Source organism: Miniopterus schreibersii (genome assembly GCF_964146895.1).
Source record: "Miniopterus schreibersii genome assembly, chromosome: 11".
In the NCBI taxonomy this organism is placed as follows: domain Eukaryota; kingdom Metazoa; phylum Chordata; class Mammalia; order Chiroptera; family Miniopteridae; genus Miniopterus; species Miniopterus schreibersii.
Window position 1 is genome coordinate 21,040,446 of NC_138111.1, and position 11,702 is coordinate 21,052,147.

The 11,702-nt window shown below is 39.6% G+C and overlaps 1 protein-coding gene across 6 annotated transcripts in view; it reads right to left on the minus strand.

Annotated features, from left to right (window-relative positions):
- Positions 1-11,496, minus strand: part of SMC2 (structural maintenance of chromosomes 2) — a 41,445-nt gene extending 29,949 nt beyond the window's left edge. The window contains exons 1-9 of one of the 6 annotated variants that reach the window (XM_081152507.1): positions 10,719-11,496; positions 9,224-9,452; positions 8,444-8,593; positions 7,616-7,738; positions 6,505-6,543; positions 3,334-3,444; positions 3,096-3,140; positions 2,153-2,386; positions 1,815-1,964 (exon numbers count right to left, since the gene is read on the minus strand). In XM_081152507.1, the coding sequence (XP_081008633.1) occupies positions 1,815-1,964; positions 2,153-2,386; positions 3,096-3,140; positions 3,334-3,444; positions 6,505-6,543; positions 7,616-7,738; positions 8,444-8,593; positions 9,224-9,391 (1,020 nt within the window). In that variant the 5' untranslated portion in view covers positions 9,392-9,452; positions 10,719-11,496. Of the gene's footprint in view, positions 1-1,814; positions 1,965-2,152; positions 2,387-3,095; positions 3,141-3,333; positions 3,445-6,504; positions 6,544-7,615; positions 7,739-8,443; positions 8,594-9,223; positions 9,453-9,685; positions 9,706-10,352; positions 10,651-10,701 lie in introns of those variants that run through there. The other 5 variants (XM_081152509.1, XM_081152510.1, XM_081152508.1 and 2 more) reach the window with 5 other exon arrangements.
- Positions 11,497-11,702: the final 206 nt, after the last annotated feature.

Below are 11,702 nucleotides of genomic sequence, written 5' to 3' on the forward strand. Positions count from 1 at the left end.
CAGGAATTTTGGCCCACCTGTTTAATTTATGATTGATTAAATATTTATCAGAAGCTTACTATTTACCAGGTATTGTTTTAGACTCCTCAGGGAGCCTATATTTTAGGGTGGAAGACGTAGTAAGCAAACAATGCAAAACAAAGAGATGGAAAGTGATGGGGGCTATTATTTTAAGAGGAATAATGACAGAAGGTCTTTTTGTGATAACACTTGAACATGTTAGGAGTTAATATCCAAAATTTATAAAAAATATCCAATGTTTAATTTTTCAATTCAACACTGAAAACACAAGAAATCAATTAAGAAATGGGCAGAGAACCTGAATAGACAGTTCTTCAAAGAAGACATACAGATTGTCAATAGATATATGAAAAGATGCTCAATGTCACTAATCATCAGAGAAGTGCAGATTAAAACTGCAATGATTTATCACCTCACACCTGTCAGACTGGCTATTATCAATAAATCAACACACAAATGTTGGCAAGGATGTTGAGGAAAGGGAACCCTTGTGCACTGTTGGCAGCACTTTCAGTTGGTGTGGCCACTATGAAAAACAGTATAGAGGGTCCTCAAAAAATTAAAAATAGAACTGCCATATGACCCACCAATCCCACTGCTGGGTATTCAAAGAAACCCAAAACACCAATAGGAAAAGATATGCACCCCATGCTCACTGCAGTATTATTTACGATAGCCAAAATATGAAAGCAACTTAAGTTTCCCTGGATAGAGGAATGTATAAAGATGTGGAACATATATAATGGAGTGTTACTCAACCATAAAAAAGAATGAGATGTTGCCATTTGCTACAACATGGATGGACCTAAAGGGTATTATGCTAAGTGAAATAAGTCAGATAAAGACAAATACCATATGATTTCACTTATATGTGGAATCTAAAAAAAATAAAATACCGAGCACAAACAAAACCAAAGAAATTCATAGTTGCCAGGTGGGAGGGGGGTTTGGAGGATGGCTAAAAAAGGTGAATGGATTAAGAAGTACAAATTGGCAGTTATAAAAATAGTCACAGGGATGCAGAGCATAAGGAGTTTAGTCAATAATATTGTCATAGCTATGTTTTGTGTCAGATGGGTAAAAGACTTCGAAGTTATACAAATGTCTGATCACTAAGAGGTACACCTGAGACAAATATTGTATGTCAACTATAATTTAAAAATTTTTTAAGAAGCAATACAAATAGTCCAACTAAAACAAGAAATGTCATGTTTCTGCTCAACCAACTCCAGTGGTTTCCCACATCACTAGAAATATAGGTCAAAGTCCTTCACATAGCCTTGTAAAACTACATGTAAACCTACATCCATTAGTTTTCTGCATTCCTACTTCTTAGTGCTAACCAACTGATGTCCTTGCTTTTCCAATACCTTAGGCCCTGGGGAAATTCCCATTCTTCCTGGAGCTCCTTTCCCCACAGCCTCCCAATTTATCTGCATGGCTCTTTGACCTCCTTTGGGTCTTTAAGGAGGTATCTATCACCCTCTCTGAGAGATATGAGATTTTCAGTGGCAACCCAACTTAAAAGCCCAAACTGCACCCCTCTCTCATATACTCCAAATCCTCTCCCCTGCTGCATTTTCTATCCACATCAGTTATCACATATAACGTGCTATATATTTCACTTTTCTTTTTCATCATTTTCCTCACTAGAATGAAGACTCATTTGTTCATTTTTGTCATTTTGTCCTTTGCTATATACTAGCAAAATAAATACACTTGGTCCACAGCAGACGCTCAATAAATACTACAGAGTGTATACTAGTAACATTAAATTACGCTTATTTGCTTACCTCAATCATATTTTTTTCCAGCTCTTTGCGTTTGTTCTCTTCACTCGTCAGATTGTTCTTCTTGAGATCAAAGGCACTTTGAGATTTAGTATTAACTCGCTGAGCTTCTGCAAGAGCATCTTCTAAGGACCGGAGTATGCCGCCAATTTCCTATAATCAAATGTACCCAATTCAACCAACAAACTTAAAATTTGTTCATGTCATCATTTTCCTATATGATTTCTATATGAATTATTTACTTTTTAGAAGATTAGTTTGACATGCCCAGTGAATCCTAAATATTTTATTTTCTTTAGTATTTGTTCAGAGTATGTCATCTATTTTTACATATATCTGACCTTATCTTTTCTTTTTTCCAACTCTTCTATTTCATGATTAAGTGCTTTTATTTTTTTATCATTCTCAGACAATTCCTCTTGAAGCTTTAGAATTTTATCCTGCATTTCATTTAACTCCTCAGCTGAGCGTTCTTTGGTATCTTCAGCCAGCAAAAACTGATAAGCAATATATAAACGACTCAAATGTTCTATCTCTCTCATTACTTTTTGATACTCCAAATAGGAAGATCTTTCCTGAAAGAGAAATCACCAATAAAGCATAACTCAAAATTTGTATTTTTAAACAAATTTGAAAAGAATCAAACTACAGCAACATGTAAAAACTTTCCCATTACATAATAGATTTTGTCTTAGATGAAGTGATCAGAGATTATAAATTTTAGGAAACTTGAAATAACATCAGAACTCTGGCTTTTTAGATAGCATTATACCAAGTCTAGTAAATACTATGTGGCTATTTCTTCTAATACAGAACCAGGCATTTGGGATTAACCTGCAAAGATTATAGAGAAAATTTAATTATCTATTTCAATACCTTTCATTTCCCTAAATGCCTTCAAATAGTAGTTGTAGTGAATAGGCACTAGTATCCTAAAAGTTATTTACTCTACCAGTAAGGGTTACTAAGAGTGTTACATCTTTAAGAAATGATGTTCTGTTCAATTCTAATTATCCACAAAAAAATCTATATTTCTCTTCAACAAAGTATTAAAATCTGTAATATCATGATCTGAGATTATCCAAAATCGTTATGACTTAATAGATATAAAGTACATGTTCTCTCTGAGTAGAAGGCTGAGTATGGGATAGCAACTCTAATTCTTTGTCTCATCCCAGAAGATAATTCCTAAGATGTAGTACACATTTCATCCCTATGTATATGATCTTGGATACATCACCAACTGCAACTCTAGCTGGCTGTTCTCACATATACAATATATACCTCTTTTAATTTTTGAATGGTTGGAGTAATTTCTTCTTCAAGTATCTGAAAAATAAAGAAAAATCAAATTTTTCAGTATGTAAAATATCACTAAAAAATTTAGAAAGGAGTAGTAGTATAGAAGACTGGAAAACTGAACCAAGAGGTGAGATAGGGGGGACTTCCCTTTTTAGAGCAGAGGAATTGTAAATGCAAAATTACTCTCTTCTCTAAAAATGTTTTATATAAATTTAATTACCGTCTTAATTTCTTTCAGTTTAGCCTCCTTTTTTTCTATAGTTTTCTGGGCAGCTATTTTTTTGTATTCATACATCCTGGTTCCAGCTGCTTCTTCTATCATGGACAAAATCTATAAAGACAATTATATTAATGTTTTAAGAATCTAAGACAATAAGTCTCATTGGAATTTACATTAAGTATATCATTTAAAGCTTTGGCCTAAGCCTCTTATCAAAATAATGTACCAATTGAATTATAAAAGACAAGTACATAAAAATATACATATTAGTCATAACCCTCACATTCCAAAAACATTTCTGGCCTTCACCCCAATTCTAACATCAAACTTTATGCTACACCAAAGTTCCAAAGTACATTTCTTTTAAAACTGAAGCCAGTAATTCCTCACTTCTTTTTTCCTTTAAAAATACTAGTCTAAAAAAAGTGAAGGCTAACACCATTCAGCTTTCATTTTAGAAATTTCTACTTAAAATTGTCCCAAGTAAGACTTCAGCCATTTTGTGCCTACAAGGAAGAAGCATGGCACAACTATGCACCCCAACCATGGCACATGCTTCAAGAACTTCGGCAAGTAACTTAATTTTCTCTGTGCCTCAGTTTTTTCATAGAGTACTGATAATATCTCATAGAATTGTTGAGAATTCTACAAAATAATTCACATGAAAGGCACTCTGAGAAAGGCAAATATTAATCAATTATAACTGTATAAGAAGGGCAATTTTGCCAGCACTCCCTTTTCAGAAGCTTCCACTCATCACCAATCCCTATCTCAAGAGGATTATTTCTCTGGAAATCGCTTGATTTCTATGTATTTGGCAGTTTCCAAATTAGAAGTTTTTCCTTAAGATGTTATCTAAAGAAAATAAGCATGCCCCACATTCAAACTAGATAGGTATTATCAATTATCAGTCTTATTAGCTTTTCTCAGTAACTACAGAGCTTGTGTTCTCCACAAAACATTCATTCCTTCATACCAATTCTTCTCAAGCAGGCTCCAAGAGAAAATAAGCCTTAATGCCCTAAGTAATCCATTGTATGTAATGAATTAATTTTATTCAATTCTTTTTCTGTAGGATTTTTCTATAGGGTTTAACTCTAACATGAAACACCGGTTGAGAAAGGCTGCTTTATACAGTCAAAATGTCTTTTAATATTGGACACATAAAACTCCTAGAAGAAAGCATAGGTGGTAAGCTCTTTGACATAACATCTTAGTGATGATTTTTTGGATCTGACACCAAAAGCAAACATAACAAAAGCAAAACTTAACAAGTGGGACTACATCAAACTACAAAAAACTGCATAGCAAAGGAAACCATCAACAAAATGAAAAGATAACCTATGGAATGGGAGGAAATATTTGTAAATCATGTACCTGATAAGGGGTTAATATTCAAAGACATAGAGCACTCAATAGGGAAAAAAACCCAATCCAATTCACAAACGGGCAGAAAATGTGAACAGATATTTTTCCACAGAAGACCATATGGATGGACAACAGGTACATGAAAAGGAGCTCAACATTCCTTGTCATCAGGAAAATGTAAATCACAACTACAATAAGGTATAATCTCATTCCTGTTAGGATGGCTATTATAAAAAAGACAAGAAATAACAAGTACTGGCAAGGACTTGGGGAAAGGGGAAACCGTGTGCATTGCTGGGAGTGTATACTGGTGTGGGCACTGTGGGAAAACATAGTTTGGAAGTTCCTCCAAAAATTAAAAATAGAACTACCACATGATCCAGCAATTGCATTTTTGAATATTTATCCAAAGGAAAGACACTAACTTGAAAATATATCTGCACCCCCATGTTCAATACAACATTGTTTACAAGAGCCAAGACATAGAAACACCTAAGTGTCCACTGACAGATAAATAAAAAAATGAGGTATACAGGCATTCCTTGCTTTACTGCACTTCACAGATTTTTTTTTTTACAAATTGAAGGCAAGACCCTCCATCAGCAAAAAGATCATGATTTATTTTATTGCAGTGGCCTGACACTAAACCTGCAATATCTCTGTATGTGTATGCCTGTATGTGTGTGTATATAAATATAAATATATATATACACACACACACACACAAGCACAAGCACATACACATACACAATGGAATGTAATTCATCAATAAAAAAAGGAAATCCTGCTGTTGTGACAACATGGATAGGACACTGAGGGCATTATGCTAAATAAAACAAGTCAGAGAAAGACAAATACTGTATAATCTCACTTATATTCTTTCTCAAAAAGAAAACAAAACCAAACTTATAAAGAGAACACACTGGTGGTTGACAGAGTTGGTGGAGACTGGAGGTGGGTCAATATGTGGCCAAAATGTATAAACTTCCAGTTGTAACATAAATAACTCATTGGGATATAATGTGCACCATGGTGACTCTAGTTAATAACACTGTATTTGAAAGTTGCTAAGAGAATAAATCTTAAACATTCTCATCACAAGAAAAAAATTGTAACTGTGTGGTCATGTTAACGAGACTTAATGTAGTGATCACCTTGCAATATATACATATATTAAATCATTATGTTGTATACCTGAAACTAATACATCAATTATATTTCAACTAATAAAATAGTTTTTAAAAATCTGCTTAACAATGTCTCATGCCTTTTTTTTATATATTCTCATTTAATTCTCAGAAAAGACCTGGGGTTAGGATTATTGACTCCAATTTATGGATTAAAAAACTAAAGCTCAGGCAGTTATGTTAAAAAACAAAAATAAAATAAAATATTGGGCAAATATAGAAAAAAACACACAGAACTCCTTTCTTTACTGATCATTCTTAACTAAATGTTTCCACGAACTTAATAATGGAAGAAAGTACATTAAAAAATTGATTATCTAGCCCGTCCAGGCGTGGCTCAGCAGTTGAGCATCAACCTAGGATCCAGGCGATCGGGGTTCAATTCCCGGTCAGGGCACATGTGCCGGTTGTGGGCTCGATCAATGACTCTCTCATCATTGATGTTTCTATCGCCCTCTCCTTTCCTCTCTCTGAAATCAATAAAGATATATTAAAAAAAATAATAAAAAAATTTGATTATCTAGAAGATTAAAACGTTATGCATTATTACTATTTTTACTATCTATAGCCTTATGTATAAAACAATACGCATTATTACTATTTTTATTATTCTTACCTCTGGAGGCTTCATATTCAATACTTTTGTGATTCGACCCTGAAAATAAAATGGCAAACTTACCATATTAACAAATTAAAGGAATACATGTTTATCTGCACTGAAGCTACTGTATTCTAATACATCAATCTTTTGAGAGGTCTTTTACATACATGAAAAATTTTGCTTTTATCTGAGACTGACGGTATCTTATAATTCTACAATTTTGCTATTCACTTTCTTACTTACCAGTGATACAAATTACAGAAGTTATTAAATGATACAAAGTTAACTCTGACCATATTTCTGCAACAGTTAATACTAATGATATAGAATTCCCCAATTCTAAAACAGGTATATCAATAAGTTTTAGCACAATTATTGAATATTTCTTATGTGTTTTTTTTTAATGACAGACCTCCAAGATAATTTCTACAAATAGACTGCATACTTCTAGTACTTAAATAGGATAGTAAAATGTTTTCTTTCAAGCCAGAAAATCATCACAATCATTCAGTGTCAGAAAAGGACAAAGCCCTGAAAAAGCTGCTATCCAACTCTCAGAGAATATTACTTAAGATTTAGTTTCATTTGAAGTACATTTTCAGTTTTTAGGTTGTGATGTAGTGAAAACAATTTTATTTTGTCCCATCATGATCCTGACATTGACCTTGCCATAACTTTGTCAAAGGATAGCTGATGGGTCAAGTGAGACGATATAAGGGCAAGATAACATCAGTACTTATTTTTCATTTGGATAAGTCTCTAAAGAAGAAAATTATTTAAAATTTAGTATTTAAAATAATACTTTAATCCAATATTTTAAAAGGATATACTAAGACAATATTTAAAAATTTTTTTATAATAAGGGTGTATTGTTCTTGTAGTAAATAACAAAGCCAAGGAAAATTACTTGTCGATGTTTTTTTAAAATTCAAATGTGTACAACATGTTAGAATATATCAGTACAAATAACTAACCCCTCTTTCTTACCAGGTTGCCAAACACCAGCATAATAGTAAGTGAAAAAAATGGAACATCCAAAAAGAAGCCCTTCTCCTATTATAACAATTTAAAAATAAAAGATGTCAAAACCATTATGAAAGAGATAAAAGGATCACAAACAAAATACCTGCATGATGAGAAAGTGAGGGTTGTTAACGTTAAGGCCAACAGAACAAAAGAGATCCTGTACTCTGGTATTGTTTGCATTTACTCCATTGATTAAATATTTATTTCTGCCACCAATGACCACCTAAAAAGGGAAATATTTTTAAAAAATAAACACACACCTTGAACTAAGATGATAAATTTCCAAATATGTTACCTTGCATTTGTTTGTTTTGCCCAACTAATGATAAACAGAACCAGTCCAGAGCAAACTATGGAGGGAATGTGATCTGGTCAAGAAGAATAAGGGATTGAGTCAGGACGACTGGCTTCTAATCCAGGGCCTTTTACTAACCAGTTACGTAACCATGCACAAGTCTCCTAACGTCCCTCCACTGGACTGAGTCTCTAAGGTCACTTCTAGCTTTGTTTCCAAGTATGTGTAAAATGTATTTTTTATCCCTGACCACCCTCTTTCCACACTGAGGTTAACCCCTCTTCCTCCCTCTTTTTCATTTCCAAAGAAACAGAAGTCAGATACAAAAAACTAAAGCAGTTTGGTATCAGTCCTTGACAAGATTCTAAAAGGGATTAGTAACTATGGTTCAAGAATGAAGCATGGCTGTGTGCTTATAATAATAGGTGACTTCAAATCCCTTTCAATCCTCATGGTAAATGGTAAGATTTGCATGGTCAAATTCTAGCACAGGAAGATATTCTTAAGGAATCTATTCAGTATTCAATGCATAGATTTCTCTCATACACTTTCTCTCTCCGGCAAAGTCATACCACCAAAAACCAGGGCAGACATGCATATTCCTAGGTATCCAAATATTTAACAGTCACTCACCTGCCTTGTTACTGTAATTTCATCATGAACTTCAAATCCTAAAGGACTTTGCTTTTTGTCAGAATTGTCAAAGGTGATTGAGACTGAGGCTTTAGTAATACCAGCCTGCCCATTTTTGTAAACTAAATCTTGTAAATTAGAAGCCCGAACCTAAAATAAAAAAGTTTATCAATTACAAAACCCCATATTGCACAAAATGGAACTAAAAATGGGTTTCTTGATGCCAGAAAATCACCCAAGCAGTATTATCCATGAAGTAATCAAGGACAGGAGGGTACATTTACAGGCAAGGAAAATGGTAACAACCTGAAATGAATGCATTTTTCATAGGGCTTTTTCAACCTTGAATTGAATTGTTTTCTACTCATTTCTTAACAAAAGTTCATTTAAAAGTTTTAAGGCTATAGAGCATCTAAGAATTTCACTATTCGTCCAATCCCATGGTGAGATCCTGAAAAGGCATTCTAATACTAGGGGGGCTGGGGAGAGGGGCGACTACAGGCTCCAGAACGAGACGGCCTTAGAGCAGGAGCGCTTGAGTCTGAGTGTTGCTCCAAACAGCACAAGAGGATGAATCTTATGCGACCCATCTAAGTTTCTATTTTCTCACCTTAAAAATGGGAGTAATAATCCCTACCTTTAAAGGACTGCAGTGAGGTGTAAGATAATTCACGTAAACTAAAAAAATGCAAATACTGGTAACAGTTTCCGAGTTCAATGAGGATTAACTTTAGATTGCCCAAACTTAAATTCGCGTAAATCAGAAAGTTTTCACTTTACCTGGGACAGGTTGGAGATGCCCAGCAAAAAGCAGATGGAGTCCAGTATGTTGGATTTCCCACTGCCGTTCAAACCAGTGATGGCATTGAAGAGGGGATCAAAACCATTGACTTCAGTCCTCTGAGCATAGGACTTGAATCCTTCGAGAATGATGGACTTAATATGCATTTTCACTACTGGCCTGGACAGGGAAACCTTCGCTGGCAATCAAACAGGCCTCAAAGCGGTTCTACAGACAACAGAAACAACACAGAAGTGGAACGGAGACCTGGAGTCATACACAATGAACGCAAAAGACTAAAACAGAAGAGAGACAGCCCCAAAGAAGTAAAACAGCGACTTGCCAAGCCAAGCCGCTTCCTCTCATGTAAAGATCTCTCTCCAACTTTAAAACATACAAGGGCCAGTCGTTACCTGCGGGTTAAACAAACCATTAACTCAACCTGGAAGTCCACTGCTTACTTTTCCAGGCTCCTGCGCCACCGTTACAGCGCCCCAGCTGACAGGTCACTGGCTGCTTCGCACGCCCTCCCTTCCCTGCCCAGCGTCCTCCCAGCACCCGCAGGGCCCGCGCTCCCCCGCCGCTCAGCCTCGGCCCACACGCCCCCTCACTCCTCCACATACAAGAGCGCCTCTGCCCAGGCCCCTGCTCTGCTCTCCTTCCCCTTCTCTGAACTTAAAGGCGACGCTAAACAGTATTTACGCCTCTATCCAATCTATCACAACCCAAGTTCTGAAGGATCTTCGCCGACATCCCCACTGTGCGCCCAAACAGCGCCTGACTTCAGGGCGGGTGGGATGGGGGTGGCGACAGAAAATTTTTATTAAATACAAGATTCCCACGTATTCTCCAGCCTCTTGCCTTCACTCAGGCTGTTCCCTCGCCTCCCCGGGCCTGTCAACACTCCCTCGCCCTACTCGAAGAATGGACAGGAACTGGCCGTTCTGCCAGGAACCCTTTAGGGCTGATTTTAGTCTCAGGTCCCTTCTAGCCACTACTCACCCCCTCCCCAGCCCGCGGCCCCCAACTCCGAGCCGGATCCCCAGGCTAGGCCAACCGGACGCGCGCGCCCCCAACTCAGCGCTGCGTCCGGCCGCCCGGGCTCGAGGGCCCCCCAAACGCTCTTACTGGACTCAAGGGCGGAGAGCGGGCCAAGTTGGCCCGGCTTCGGGCGCTACAGAGCGGACCCCACCATGCCGGAGACAGCACTCACCCCGGGCTCTGCAACCCGGCCGGAAATATTTATACCTTTGAATTTCGGCGCGAGCAAAGGACCCCATCTCCAGGGCCTAGTTCATTGGCTGGTGCCTAGGAGATGCCTGACTTAGGGGATTCCATTTTTCCTTTCCATCGAACCACCAAAGTAACAGGGAGATAGGGAAGAGGGTCACGACAACGCCAGCTCCGGGGACGCGAAGGCTCGGGCCTGCGGAATAAGGGAGCAGGTAGCATGTGTTGAGGTCGGCGTCCGGCGTACCTCGGGCAGCCCCTCACCTCAGCCTCGGGGCCTCGTGCTCCGCGGGCCCCGCCCCATCTCGGGCGCCTCCAGGCAGCCGGGCGCCTTCTGGAGACCCCGCCCCCTCGCGGGCTCGCTGGGCTCGCTGGGCTCGCCGGGCTCGCTGGGCTCGCTGGGTGTCGGTGGCTGATGTCTCCTCAGAGCGACGGGGACCGGGAGCCTGGGAGCCTCAGAATCTCCCCGGTTGGCTCAGAGTCCTTAGAAATGGAAGCTGAAACTTGTGGCCGGGGAGGCGCCAGCCTCCCGCCGACTCCGGGTCGCGTTCTGGCTCCGCCCCTCGCCTGCGGGTCCCGGCAGCCCGCCCGTCTCGGGCTTCCGGTCCCGACCGGACGACTCCGCGGGTTACCCCGGCCCGCGCCGGGCCCCGAGGAGAAACCGTGTGGGCGGCTGGCGGGACCAGCAGGCGTCCCCGCCTTGCCCGGGAAAGCTCGCCCGTCGCGCGCGGTGGAGCTAACATAACACTCCAGAGAACTTTTTTGGAAACATCCTACGACAGCTGACCTTCGTTGAGCGCTGTGGGCCAGGCTGGGCGCCCGGGGCTTTCACCAGGCCTCGCAGCATCCCCGTGAAACCGTGGTCCTGTTCTGTTTACACAGGAGCAGAGAGTCACGAACGTGAAACAACTTACTCCAAGGGGTCAGGGGGCTCGCGGGGGCTTGTTCCCCAGCAGTCTTGGGGATTTCGTCGCTCCCTCTAAGTTCCCGAGTCCAGTGCTGCTGGTAGCAGGTCCTGTTACCCTGTTACCTGTTGGTGTGTATGGCTTTTCCTAAAAAACAACCTGGCCGTTTACTCCCAGGTGAGCGCGCTGATGCCCACGAGCGGGGCGGCCCTCCCTGAGGCTGGGAGACGGTGGATCAGGGGGGTGCTCCCCCCGAGGCGGAGAAGACGGTGGATTTCAGGGGGGTGCTCCCCCCCCCCCGAGGCGGGGGAGACGGTGGATTCCAGGGGGGGTGCTCCCCTGA